This window comes from Centropristis striata, chromosome 6, assembly GCF_030273125.1.
Source record: "Centropristis striata isolate RG_2023a ecotype Rhode Island chromosome 6, C.striata_1.0, whole genome shotgun sequence".
Lineage (NCBI taxonomy): Eukaryota > Metazoa > Chordata > Actinopteri > Perciformes > Serranidae > Centropristis > Centropristis striata.
In genome coordinates this window covers 12,301,991-12,315,549 of record NC_081522.1, presented here as the reverse complement: position 1 = coordinate 12,315,549, position 13,559 = coordinate 12,301,991, and the positions used below count along the sequence as shown (strand labels likewise).

At 42.8% G+C, this 13,559-nt stretch overlaps 1 protein-coding gene across 1 annotated transcript in view; it reads left to right on the top strand.

The window, feature by feature from the left end:
* The window catches only part of roraa (RAR-related orphan receptor A, paralog a), a 191,432-nt gene that overhangs the window by 116,849 nt on the left and 61,024 nt on the right, over window positions 1–13,559 (top strand). Inside the window, exon 2 of the mRNA XM_059334304.1 lies at window positions 11,145–11,174. Coding sequence (XP_059190287.1) covers window positions 11,145–11,174 — 30 coding nt within the window. The remainder of the gene's footprint in view (window positions 1–11,144; window positions 11,175–13,559) is intronic.

Sequence of the window (13,559 nt, the reverse complement as noted above, 5' to 3'; positions counted from 1 at the left end):
AAACGTAATCATCAACGATAATAAACGTTTAGAAACGCTTTACGGCATACAGCTTGAGCAGAAACTCATTCAGCTCAGACTCCAGTGGGGCCTTCAGCAATGACCAAAGCATAGTGGACACACCCAGATCCAACTTCGAGATCCAGTGGGAGGCAGTGAGCTCTGCACCTGGCAGCAGAGGCTCCTCCTCCAGCCAGCAGCACAGTTTCGCCTCACTGCTTCATTGGTCCCAGCTGAACCAGATGGGACCAGAGAAAGACAAGTTGATGGTCTGGGATATCCTCACATGGTCCAGGATAACCTGTGCATTGACTTTGGCGGGAAATTCAACATGTGTGCAGAGAGGGGGGCTGCAGTCGGTCAAAAAGGTCCATTTGTGGCTGCAGACCAGGAGCTCACCACCTGCTTCTTTGGAGCTAACATTGACGCCAAGATGCTGGAGGTCCAGGTTGTATTTCTAGTCCTGCTGGAGGGAAGGAAGGCATGGGAAACCCAGAACCAGGAGTGAATGGGTCAGACTATCAGACCCTGCAACAGAAAAATAGAGGAAATGTAACCACTTTTCTCCACCATGTGCCACCAAAATCACTGTATGAGCTTAAATGTTCTTAATCCTAAAAATCTTGATCAAATAAGTAACTAAGAATATTTACTCTTTCAGCTCAGAGGGAAATCTAACAGTAAAACTACACCACCTAATGGTATTCAATCTAGTTTATTTTAGCTGCATTATTATGTAAAAAATATTGTTACTTTAGTACAATTTCAATGTTGTGAAGTATTTTCACACCGTGGTATTGCTACTTTTACTTAAGTAAGAGATCTGAATGCTTCCACTTTCCCTTTTAAGCATATACGAGACATAATAAATAATTAAGATAATCCTGCTAATACTCTATATGGTATAACCCTTGCTTGATGTACTATTAATTTATATGTTAATGGTTCTTAACTTGTGGGTCAAGATGCATGAGGGGTTGCAAGACAAATCTGATGGGTGGCGAAGATGGACAGGAAAGGAGAAAAACATGTTTTTGCTTCACCAAATTATGTTTTAATTTTTTCACACTCCTCTCTCTATCTTCGCTATCACTTGTGGAATTAGTAGATGATTTAACCTAAAAAAAAAAATCTAATAAAACTTGCAAGTGGACATTGCCTTGTTTTAAGGGGTAACACATATAAAGTTAATAAATAGTATATTATTATTATTACAAAACAGTGTTAATTGGCAATTTAGTCACAGTATTGGTGGAAAGAATCTCTCACAGACTGAGCATCCAGACAGGGTGCCTTGTGGCGTCAGGTTACCCAGGAGTCAGTGGGACAAATAAATAACGTAACACTGCTCACTCTGTTGATTTCACCATGTGAGGTAGGATTGTACTCTTTTATCCACGCAGCAATGAGGCATCATGTCTTCACTATGCAGAGCTTTATCCTGCGTTATCCTCCGATTACATTTACATAGAGAATGCAGCGGGGAGGGAGAAGGCAACAAACTGAATCACACTCCACCTGCACCACAAGAGGCGATGTGTGAAATATGTATTCAGTCTTTCATCAACCTCTTTATCTGCTGCGCATGGGTTATCCTCGCGTGTAAAGTCCTCTGTTGTGTTAGCTTTGAAAAAAGAGGAGGAAACTGTGATCTGTGTTCTATTAATCATAGTCCAGCTCCGTGGCTGTCCCGTTATCACACATGTGTGTAATTATAGGGTATTTGTGCTTTAAGCATGGCTCTGTTGCCTGGAAATGGAAGAGTGGCTCCACTGATGAACTCCCTGCTAATAGGACTACCTTTGATCTGCATGGAGCATGGAGGGCTTACAGAACTCGCAGGTTTTAATTATGAAATACATGAAAAATAGATGCTGCACTAAGTGCCGACCATGACTGCAGTGAATCACAGTAGCAGCGCGCATGCTAGTTTGCCTCTGCTTTTCCTTCCTTTATGTCTTCCAGTGCTCAGAAATACCTCAATCCCCGTCTCTCAGACTCGGTTCGTTACTGTGGAGAAGCCAAAAAGACAAGTCCATGATATTAATTAGTGGATTGACAGACATGTAATTCATCTCAGAGGAAGTTTTCATTACATGGGAGGCTTCAGAGGGGCAGTTTGGCTTATTGGCAAGTGCTAAGACCAGACCTAATGGGGCTGCAGTTCCCTCCCTTTTGAGCAATTACAGCCAAGTCCTTATCAGCAGAGCCACGAGTCCACTGTTGTGGGACCTCGACTTCCAACACACTCGCACAGAGTGATCCTTCCCCATAGACCCTTGTTCATTAGACAAGTGCCTGCTGTACTGTACTTTACTGGATGAGAATTGAGACTGAATGAGTGATGGTAATGAAAGGGTTCCAATATATTTCTGAGTCAGCCTTTATAGAGCTGATATTAACTGACATTAGTTTGTCATCAAAGCTCTCGTCTTCTTCCCCCCCCCCCCAGGTGATTATACAAGCAGCAGGCTTGTGTATACAGTCTATTGACAGACCTGGACAGCTCTGGTAACAGATTGTCACTAACTGTCACAGCACATATCAACTCACCTGTTCTAATCCCATCTTTTATAACCACTATTCTTGAGATGCTATGAAATGCATACAGAGCTCGGACAGGGGATTGAATAAACAAAACTCAGCAACACTTCATCTGTTAAAATGACACATACCTTTTGGCAAAAGATGCCTACTGCCGTGGTTTCCTGAAGTAGATGACATATGAATCATCCTTTGCAGCCATGCATAGAGACAGACAAAAACAAAAAGTGAAAACAAACATTTTGAGATTATCTTTATTTAACTGCAGTGCGCATTGTATTGTGAATATTTTAGCTATTCTGAATGGGTTGGCCCAAAGGGGCACATCCCTATTGGCTGATTGTAATACTCTTACAACCTATTATTGTGCATAACTGGAGTGTGTGCCTCAGGAGCTGTAGGTAATTGTATTCCCTCTTTAGATTTCAACTTGTGTAGGGCTAAGGTAATATATTGTAATGTGAGTAGAAATTCACGAGTGTTGTCTCTGGGGAACGTTACTGTTGACTACAAGAGAGGCACAGCAACCTCTAACCTCGTTATTATAATAATGGGAATTGTGATGTATTTTTCTGTATACATTCTGTAAATAAGAAAACATAGAAAGGCCTTTATGATGGCTCTATGTAATTACACCACTTGAAATAAACGGTCCTCTGACTGCGCTTATATTCTATGGTTAAAGCCTTTATATATATGTGTGTGTAAACACACCCCGTGGTGGCCTATTCAGACTGCTGTTCAGTGTAGCTCAATAAGGGCAGAGTAAGCCAGGGTGGTCTGCTGAATGTGGTTTGTCTTTATTTATGGTGCGGGCTGAAAGGCTATTGGGTTTCATGTGTGGTTGAGGCTGGATCACTGGGAGATTACCGCTGGGCTGGGAACCGCCAGCGCAGAGAGTACACAGAGGCCTGCCTGTGCCCCTGGCCTCACTTTGACCAGTGCCCTGGGCCTTCCTGCATCCGTCAGGCCCCCTGGGACCAGCTCGCACTCAGAGGAGAATTACTGTATAGTACAGCTAGAGCCAGGATCAGAGTGAACAACATCAGAGCAGCAGATGCCCTAACATTTTGGCTTTTCACCTGCAGTACTGTACTGAATCACACAACAAAACAACTGGAATGGAATGCCTCCATGCTTTCAAATTGAGTGGCTCTTTTTTTAGTTTGTAGATGTTTTCTGACTTTTTCTTCCTGCACCATAGCTGCCCTTCACTGGCCCTTTGAGCAAGTTGCAGATAAAAACTGAGCACAGACTGTGATAAATAATGGTATGACAATGATATGAGCCACACTCCTTAGAATAGTCATTACAACAGGGCTGTTGACGCCATGTTCTAGCCTTGGACGTTATACAACAGAGTCGTTTTTGGATCTTGTCATTTTTTTTAAGTTTTCAGATAAGTGAACCTGTGCAGCAATGTCTTACCAATAACAATAGCACTTATCGCAGCGTTCCCTGCGGTACAATTAAAATTCAGTCAGAGTCTTCAATCTGCCTCCCAGCCATGCCTGCTGTTTCTCGGCCCTCCTGGGCCACGTCAATTCCTCTGCTGCAATGTATAATTCACGAGCCACCAAACAGCACTGAGGACTCACCTGGAGACTCACAGGCCCAGCAATGCAGAACTGCAAGGGAGGAGACGTTGTACATGCAGCCTGGGAGACATTTGTAGGGGGCGAGGTGCGTGTGACATGGTACCTCAAGTCAGCCAGGGCTTCTATGATCTCAGGGTCACCCTGATAACATGGCTCCTCCGCTGGGATATTTCTACTTCTTGCCTCTCTCTGTAAGGCATGTATGCTTTTATTTTTTCCTGCCCTTTCTCCTTTCGTCTTCTGAAAGACAATTGTGGTGTCCTCTAAAACTAATTTGGATGTATATCTTCTATTTGCAGACAATTCCATAGCGATGCATTGGAGTAACCTGTGGAGTCTCGGAGTGGTTGCTTTTAGTTAAAACCAATTAGAAATGACCAGAAATAACAGCGCCTGGAGACAGAGAAGTCATTTTTCTCTTGAGCCTCCCCAGAGAGTTGGCCTCTCCATGGATTAAGTGTTTTAGTATATTAGGGGGCAGCTGATTAGAATCATTGTGCTTTTTTAATCATTACATTTTTGCATGTATAGTTTATAGCAGTATAATAGCTAATAAGGCTAAGTGTGTCACTGCAAAAGGGAGGATTGTTTAAATGACTTTGTGTATGAAACTTGGCCTTCACAAAGACTGCCAAAGTTAGAACAGCACAGGGGTCCTTGAATCAGCTCATCCATCTTATTTTATGACTTTTGATGAGATGAGCATCAATGCAAGAATAACCTTGCATCATATCTTTGCACTTGCTTCATACTCTCTAATAAGATTTTTTTTTATTATTTTTGAATGAATAATATAAATTGCAGTAGCAGACTATCTTAACATGTCCGGTTTCCTTCAAGCCTCAATTGTACTATGTTAAATTTCTTAAATTTACAGCACCATAAATCACAGCAAAACATGTTTTTGGAGCTTTGTGATGGCTAAGAAGAGAAACACATTAATTGTTTCTAATTATTTTCTCTCAGGAATGTAGCAGCAATTTGTCAGTCGGGCAGGCGGCAGTACTCAAAAGATGGACTGCTGAATATGGCTACATCGATCATTCTTAAGATGACCATGGCTTAGGCACCATCATTAACCAGCAACCTCAGGAGTAGCCTAAAATTAACAGTTCCATACAACTGCCATCATTAAGACAGGACAATAACCAAACCTTCTCATTATTGTCTGATGTTTTTTCTATCCAAGAGGCCTTATTAGCTGTACAGAGTGTGTACTGCCAGCATTCCCAAGGCCTATGTTATTGACCTGCAATTCCAGTAGGTGTCTAGCGTGTCCCTCACTGGGCCCTCACTGGCTCTTCCTGCAGCTGGGTCTGTTGCGCTGGCTGTGTCCTTGTGTGCGGCGGGCGTGCAGCAGTGGCATGTGGAGCAGGCGGCAGGAAGCGAGCCTCCCTGTCTCCCCAGACTGAACAGTGAATGAGGATAAGTGAGGAGCGCCAGTCAATGAATCAAGCAGCAGGAAGGGAGCAGCCAGGGGGGGAGTGTGACGTCCCCACGGGAGAGGCCTCGCATTAGGAACTTCCTCGTCTGTGTGTTTCTGGCACAGGTTAAATGGATCGCTCCCATTAGCGCGCTGAGAGGACAGCTCCATTATATGAAGGAGACTGTAACTTTGAATGTCACGGTGCAACAACCCCAGAGCACGCCTCGTCTCCCAGGGAGGCAGGGTGACAATAACCATCCATGATAATCATTCCCTGTCAGGCTTTAAGGAACCTGAAATTATGACGTACAGCCTGCCATGCGCCTCAGACTTCATTACAGCGCTGTCACTTTGAGTCGCCTGCGATGGCACGGTGCTCCACAGCCGGCTGCAGCACTGTGGCTGCCAAAACCCGGACTCACTCTCCTCCTGTCTAAGTGGCATGTTTACAGGATGTGTGCCCCCCTGCAGATAGATGTGGTGGAGGTTAACCTCCAGTCGCCTGCATAGTGCCTCTCTTCCTCTATAGCAAAGGCTAAGTCTCATGAGAACATGTGCTGAATTGTTTACCAATGCAAGGGAAAATATGTCTGATCAAAGGCCACGCAGCGACAACTGTCCCTCCTTCCGTTGTGACAAATGGTAATGTTGAAATTAGTATTCAGCTGCTCCTACAGACAACAGATTCGCCTTTTACTTTAATTTTTTATATCAATAATCCCCACAAAGCACATAGGTGTTTACAAAAGGCGATCCTTGAGTTGTAAGCATGTTTATAGCAGCCTGTTTGTCAGCCAAGGAGAGCTTCACCTCCACACTGACCTCTGAACCTGCCATCCAGTGGAGAAGACATGAGCTGGCAGGCATTGCCAATGTCAGTGCCCAGAGCTAACTCCTTCTTTCTCACCGCCTGACTCATTCATTGGCTTTGTGGCCCCTTCTCCTTGCCACCTCCAATCACAGGGATCTGAATGACACATAGAGGAGGAAGTGGGCCCACTAACCGCCCCTCCTGTTTCCTCTAACCTGCATAGCAACAGGCCATCTAAGTCTTTGCTTTAAAAATATAAAATTGGTTTTCTCTCTGCACCTCGGAACATCTTAGTTAAGAGGATAGTTTTCATATTATTAGCTGTTTGAGTTGTGGTGGATAGCATTAGATGGGGCCTGTTGTTATACACTCACAGATGCAAACATTGGCTGATCTGTGGTTTGAGATTTGCATATGTGGTATATCTCATCTATTTTTGTGCATCTGGTTTTATTGACTTAATAACAAATCTGCTTGTGACGTTGTGGAGTTTTTGACCACTAGGGGCAGTGTGGAAAATTAATCTGTTCCCTGTAGCACGCACATGAAGACACACTTGCACGCAGCAAGCATTGTGGTTATTAGTTATACATCTCTGCCGACTGCATGTTGACAGCTGGTATCACTAACACACCTCAGGTCACAATGGGGACAAAAAACAGAAGACGAAGGCTACTGCCGTATTTGAACAATGCAAGTTTTAATAAAAAATGGTAATTTTCATGCAGCAGTTAATGTTTTAAGCCCTAAAGACGCACAATACTTTGTAGTGAGAACAGTCCAAAGTTCAGTAAACAAAACTGTTTAAACAGAAAATTCCCCAGGGTATCTTTACAGTAAATTCCCTCCTTAAATAGATGTGACCTCATGGAGCATTCAGTTTAAGCATGTTAACTACAGTGTGGCAATAGAAAAAAATATTCATCAAGTCAAACATATGGTATAGAATAATGATAATTCATAACTCCATCTTTGCCTTCACTGGCAAGTCAATTGTTAATTCTTGGCTCTGTCAGTGAAAGAGCCAGTGACAGCATAACAGCTCCTGAGCATTATCAGTGTGGTCTCTGTGGCTAACCTTGGGCAAAAGCACACACATAAACTCTACTCACGCTCTCACACAGATGCATGTTTTCTTCACTTCCTTTGTCATAAACATTTTGCAAAGCGAATGGTTGTTTGTACTTTAAAGATCTGTGGTCAATCCAAAGAAAAACACCGGTAGCAGGCTGCTATTTGAACTCACTTTTTGCACCTTCTGTATGTCATGCACCTTCTATATATAATAAAGTGCCTTTAGATTAAATAATATGCCCTTTCTAGTTGTTACCAGACTCCTGTTAAATAGTCTGAGAATGTCTGCTTCGTGCCTGCAATTGTAATGTTTGACAAGAGGCCAGGAAAAAGCTGCTTATTTGCTATTTCCTTCTAATACAGTTTCCACTAAGCACACCAGCTATGTTCCTTACATGGTCTAAGAGGTTGTCTTACCCATCAAAACAAAGATCCAGTTAACTGCTTAATATAGGCTTTTACAGCTGCCTTGTGTCGCAGCACCTTGAGACTGCTGCTCTTTAATGGACCATCAGCTCTTGCTGGCTTCCATGTCATTTGATTGAAGTGTAGAATTAAGACTGGATTACCGTTTATTTTCTACTTGCGTAATGTCACAGTTGGACAGAACAGAAGCTTTTGGCCTGGAGCACTGGAACAATGCTAGAGCTCCATCACAGACTGCTGGCCCCTAGGTGACTGTTTTCCCTCTTTCTGCTCAGTGGAGTTGATATTACTTATGTGTTTCTGTGTGTATGTCTATAGGAGGCTGAAGGGCTTATTTGTTTTCCCCCTCGTTGCTCTTTGACTCGTTTCCCCTCAAACGTGTCTGAAACATTGTTATCTCCGGCCAGACGCCTTTTTCACAGAGAGTTATTGAATCATGTCAACTCGCCGTCCCCTGAGTTTCAAATGCAAGCTGTAGAAAAATTAGCCATTGCTTCCGCATGACAAGTGGGATCTATTAGTGTGCTATCGCCCCACAAAGCATGAGCATCCAGCGGGCCGCTGGGGACCATGGCTAGCTGTGCGCTCGTCCGCGTCAGGCTCCTGGGGCATTAGTCCAATGTTGCAGACAGGAGAAACAGCCACAGCCGCAGCAAGAACTGAAGTGGCTCACTCGATGAGTTGACACCCAAAGGGGTGAGGAAGGGCAGCATGAGCAGAGGCAGTCTAGCTCCACCTCAGCCTCAGCCAGGTCTGACTCACACTGGTCAGACTGGCCACTTGTTGGATAAGCAGTTTGCAACCACACACTTCACTGCCTGTATCTCATTTATGCTTTATCAAATCTTTTTCTTTACCACTATACATTTTCTCTCAGACTTCCCTCTCAGCCTGGGGTTTACAAAAAAAACAACTGGTCTGTAAATTATAGGAAGTCTATAAATTGTGGGGATCCTTTACATCCTTCATCTTCTATGCCTCAGTACTCATTTAATTGCAGCACTGCTGGCTCATATGTTTGACCTTACTTTTATATCCAGTATCCACATTTATGGAAGGTTGTCTCGCTGATTAGACTAATTACTGTCCAAATTTAAAAGCACCTGCTCAGCTAAAATATTAGACTCCTGAGAGGACTGGAGCACAGGCCTTTCTGGAGACGAGTAATATAATAGCGACAGTAGGCTGCATTTTGGCCATGTCATAGCGCTGTAACAGCGTTTTATTCACTTATCAAAGCTTTTTTATAAAGGGAATGATATTTTGAAAAAAATAAGCTGTTACTTATAATTGTACAAAATAAATGCTTTTACAGTTAGTGAAGGCGTCCCACAAGGATCTCTTTTGGGTCCTCTTTCATTTTTACAATAAACTCATAGATGTATCATCTGTGCCACATGTATGTAGATGCTCTTATAAGGCACCAGCTACATACACGTTTGATACTTTAATGCTTTTGATTCTCTAATCAGCAGGGTTGCAAAGGGGCGGAAAATTTCCGGTAAATTTCCGGAAAATTTCCGTAATAAATATAAGCAGAAGTCATAAGAAAACATCCATACAAAATGTTTTCAACAGATATTTCAACAGATTTATTTGTAAGTAGAGTAGAACACGTTCTAATTACTTGTTTCATGGATGAACAAAAACAGGAGTGTTGGGTTCAATATCACCCATCCCCTAACCCCACTCAAGTCCCATTCAAAATGTTAAATGAAAAACATTTTTGAGCACACTTTTGAGCTTCAGGCTCAAAAGTGTGGTCCAGTCTTCTAGAAATCTTCTGTACATGTGATGGAGGCATGCACAGTGCCAGTAGGGGGTGTGGTCTCAATAGCCATGCAGTAAGCAGTGTGCTCTGTGCATGTGATTGAGGAATGGCATGGATATTCAAGTGTATTTGAATGGCATCTGTTTGTTTTAGTCAAGATTATGCTAAAATATACTTTCCTCAACTATATTTAAGTTCCCTAAGAAGAGCCAACCTTCAATTTTGAAAATTCCCAGTTTATTCCCATAAATTCCCGTTAATTGCCGTTAATTCCCATTAATTCCCGTTAATTCCCTTAAATTCCCATGGAAAGTTTCCGTCTTTGAAAATTCCGGGAATTTTGCAACCCTACTAATCAGTCACCAGCTTGTTTAAAAAAAAAAAAAGAAGGCCTACATCCCCAGACCAAATTGCACATGGGAATTAACCTCTCTGTCATTTCCAGGGGGCGTAATCAACAGCCATAAACCAAAATTTCTCTGGAAAATTCTGAAAATCAGATTAACAAAGCATGTAACGTAGCGATCGCTGAGCAACAGACAAATGTAAATAGACTACAGCATGCAGAGATAAGCTGTGATGCTGTTTTTCCATCCGAATTTGAAAATAGTGATTCAACAGAATTTTCAATATCAGCTGCAGCCATCTTGGTTATTTTGACGCTCAACGATGCTCCTCTTTAAAAAAAAAAAAGTTTTATGAGTATATGTATGAGTAATAAGGCTCAGCAAGTTGTCAGTCATCATTTGAAACCCGCCCAATATGACACAATCACTTGTGACTGGCCTGACCAGGGACTGGACGGTTGAACATGTTATCTTAATAGGGGGACCAGGCGTATCTGCCAGAGCAAATAAAACACAAGCTTGTAGTTACAAGGCTATGTTAAAATGACAATGGCATTGTACCCACTATTGGTATCCAACACTCTTTTTAATGTATCTTTTAGAATTGATATGTAAGGTTTTTTTTTTTGTACAATATATTTCTGCTAAAATGTATACTTTTGTCTCATGCTTTCATATATTTTTTGTACACAGTGTCTCTGAAAAACAGGTCCTCATCTCAGTGAGATTACCTGTTTAAATAAAGGATTAACTAACTAACATGGAGGTCAAAGTGCCTCCATCCCGCTGTGGGCCACAGGCTTAGTCATGTGCTCAGGCCCAATCAGTGTGGCTGCTCAACACATTAGCATTCCAAATGTTGTTTGTTTTAGTATAATTTTGCAGTCATTGCCCGCAGAGGATAGAGATTCAACCACCTTGCCGCGTTGTGCATTCGGATGTAGCATTGCCGTAGGTCAGACACCAGCCTACTCACATAATTGCTCGGGGCCTGCCACCTTAGTGACCTTGGACAGTGACAGTCTGTTGGACCACAGGGTCTACCTCTTCATCACCATCAGCACCACTATAAACAGAGCTCCATGTAAAATGTTTGATAGTTGTTTCCTATATGTTTTTTCATGGTGTGTTTGTTTTCTCTTTGCAGGTATCTCAGTAACAAAGAAGACACACACTTGTGAGTACAAATATTTTTTTCTTTTTCTTTCTGTTGCACTTCAATTTTAAGGCTGTGAAAATGTAATTTAATTTTCAGACAAATTTTACACAGACACATTATCCGTGCCTCATATGTAGAAGAGATGATAACATCATGTTGTTTCTATCTCTGTTGACTCTTATTTAATCAGTGCCTTTATGTATTTTGTCGCCTGATGTGTATTGTAAGAAATCAATACCTTCAATTAGATCCACACCATCCACTTTCACTTTTTTTGTATTTCTCCATCCCAGAGAGAATACGATGATAACCCCAGAGAGGAAATTAAAATGTTATGCAGTCTTATGACTGTTTGATAATCATGCACAGTTGAAGCAGACAGTGTGCTGAAGTACTTCTTTGTTTTCTGCAAGGCCTTGCAGCTGCGCAACACGGATGTGGTGTTATGTGGTGGTTTGTAACCTCTGAGGCTGCATTAACTACCAAGAGTTTGTATTCTTCAAGTACAGATCATATCACTGCAATTGAAAGATACAGACACAGTATGTGACACGTCTCACATGTGAGATGCAAGATTTCTTTGTTCACTACAACAATAATACACAGGCTTCTCCTTGTCTAACCACCACTGCCTTTTCAATTTCAGTCTGCTCATGAAGAATTGATGAACAGTCAAACCTGTAGAAATCAATGATTTCCAAGAGATTTGTAGTGTATTTTGACACGTGTGAAGTGCAATCGAAAAGGCATGTAAAAACGCTTTTGTGTAGTGTACTGCAGTGTGTATGAGCATGTGTGTACATCTATGCGTGTGTGTTCATACCCCACTGTGTGAACGAAAGAAAACTAGCCCTGAAGGCTATCCTTTCCCTCTGATCACTCTGATGAAACTTGTGGAGAGGGAAGGCCAGAGGGCTTTTCTGTAAGATCGGTCGGAGTGTTTCAGATTGTGAGAGGCTGCATCTCGCCCTGTAAAACACCCTGGCTCTTTCTTACATCAGACAGCAGGGCAAAGGATATGATCTTCCACGCTAGACAGCTCTACCTTGCTCAAACAGCCCCGTCAAAACAGCAGCATGATTGTGTGTTAAGCTATTTGCTTGTCTGGAGGGGCTACGGTATTCCTTTTTTGATGTGTATGTGTGCGTGTTCATGTTTGTGTCAGGATATCTTCAAGGTAGAACAGAAACGCTTTGACCCACCATCCACCGCCCCACTATCTTAATTAGTGCGGCGCTAAGCACCTCTACACCGGAAGGGGGCTCAAATCAAAGAGCATGATTTAGGAGTCTTGGGTTCAAAGCCCTGGGCAGAGACTGGACTATGCTGTCTCATATCAGTGAGAAATATTCAAATCTTGTCCATGTGAGGAAATCAAAGTAAAGCCCCTTAACAAGTAGTTGATTGCTGTGCCTCGCAGACAGGAAGCGGCTGTAGAGCCTCGTCAAAGCTGTGTGCACAAGAAGGCGTTCAAGGGCCAGTTAATGGTCATTGAGAATATGGAGGGAAGGTCTTTCTCAGAGAAGCCTGGTGATTATATGGCTGGTGGAGTAATAATGAGGGAGATCGCTCTGCCCTACATGGTTATAGTCAGGCTGTAGATCTATTTCTGCTCTCAGAGTGAAAACATTGGCTTCCCCAGTACGCCAGTCCGCACTGCCACTCGTAATGTGAGCTTGGCAGTCTTGCTTGTATGCGTGCGTGCGTGCGTGCATGTGTGTGTGTGTGTGTGTGTTTTAGGAGGTCTTCCTAGTCCAACCCAGACCACAGGGATGGGCCGTGTCTCTGACTAACTCCCCACTCTGCCTGAGTGATCAAACTGCTGGAAGCTCCCTGCCATGCCAGTCCCCTCATCAATATAAATTACAGGGGCAGCTGTTCACTGGCAGACTCCTCTCCTCTCCTCTCCTCTCCTCTCCTCTCCTCTCCTCTCCTCTCCTCTCCTCTCCTCTCCTCTCCTCTCTTTTCTCTTTTACTCTCCTTCCTTATTCTACCCACCCCACTGGACTAATCATGGAGCCATCAGAAGGTGAAGCATTGTAGATGAAAACAGATACTTATATCATTGTGCCAATGACTGTGATGTCCTCTCCCCATTCTGGCCGTTATAAGGACTTAAGTAGATTTACTGTGTGAGGCAGCACCCTCTCTTCTCTCTCCCCGGCTTCTCTTCATTCCCCCTAAGGGGCGGCCCCTTGCCAGCACTTTCTTTAACCACAAGGCTATAATTCTCAGCAAGAAGTCAGCTGTGGTTTTCCTGTACATTTCCCTGACAGTTTTACATATGCTCTGTTATATTGACTTTTAGTAGCAGTTGATTTAACTCCTAAAACTGCCTGCGACGGGTGACAGCTAAAGATCAAGGGCTTAAATTTTTTTTTTAGTCTTTTTTCTTTTCTTACT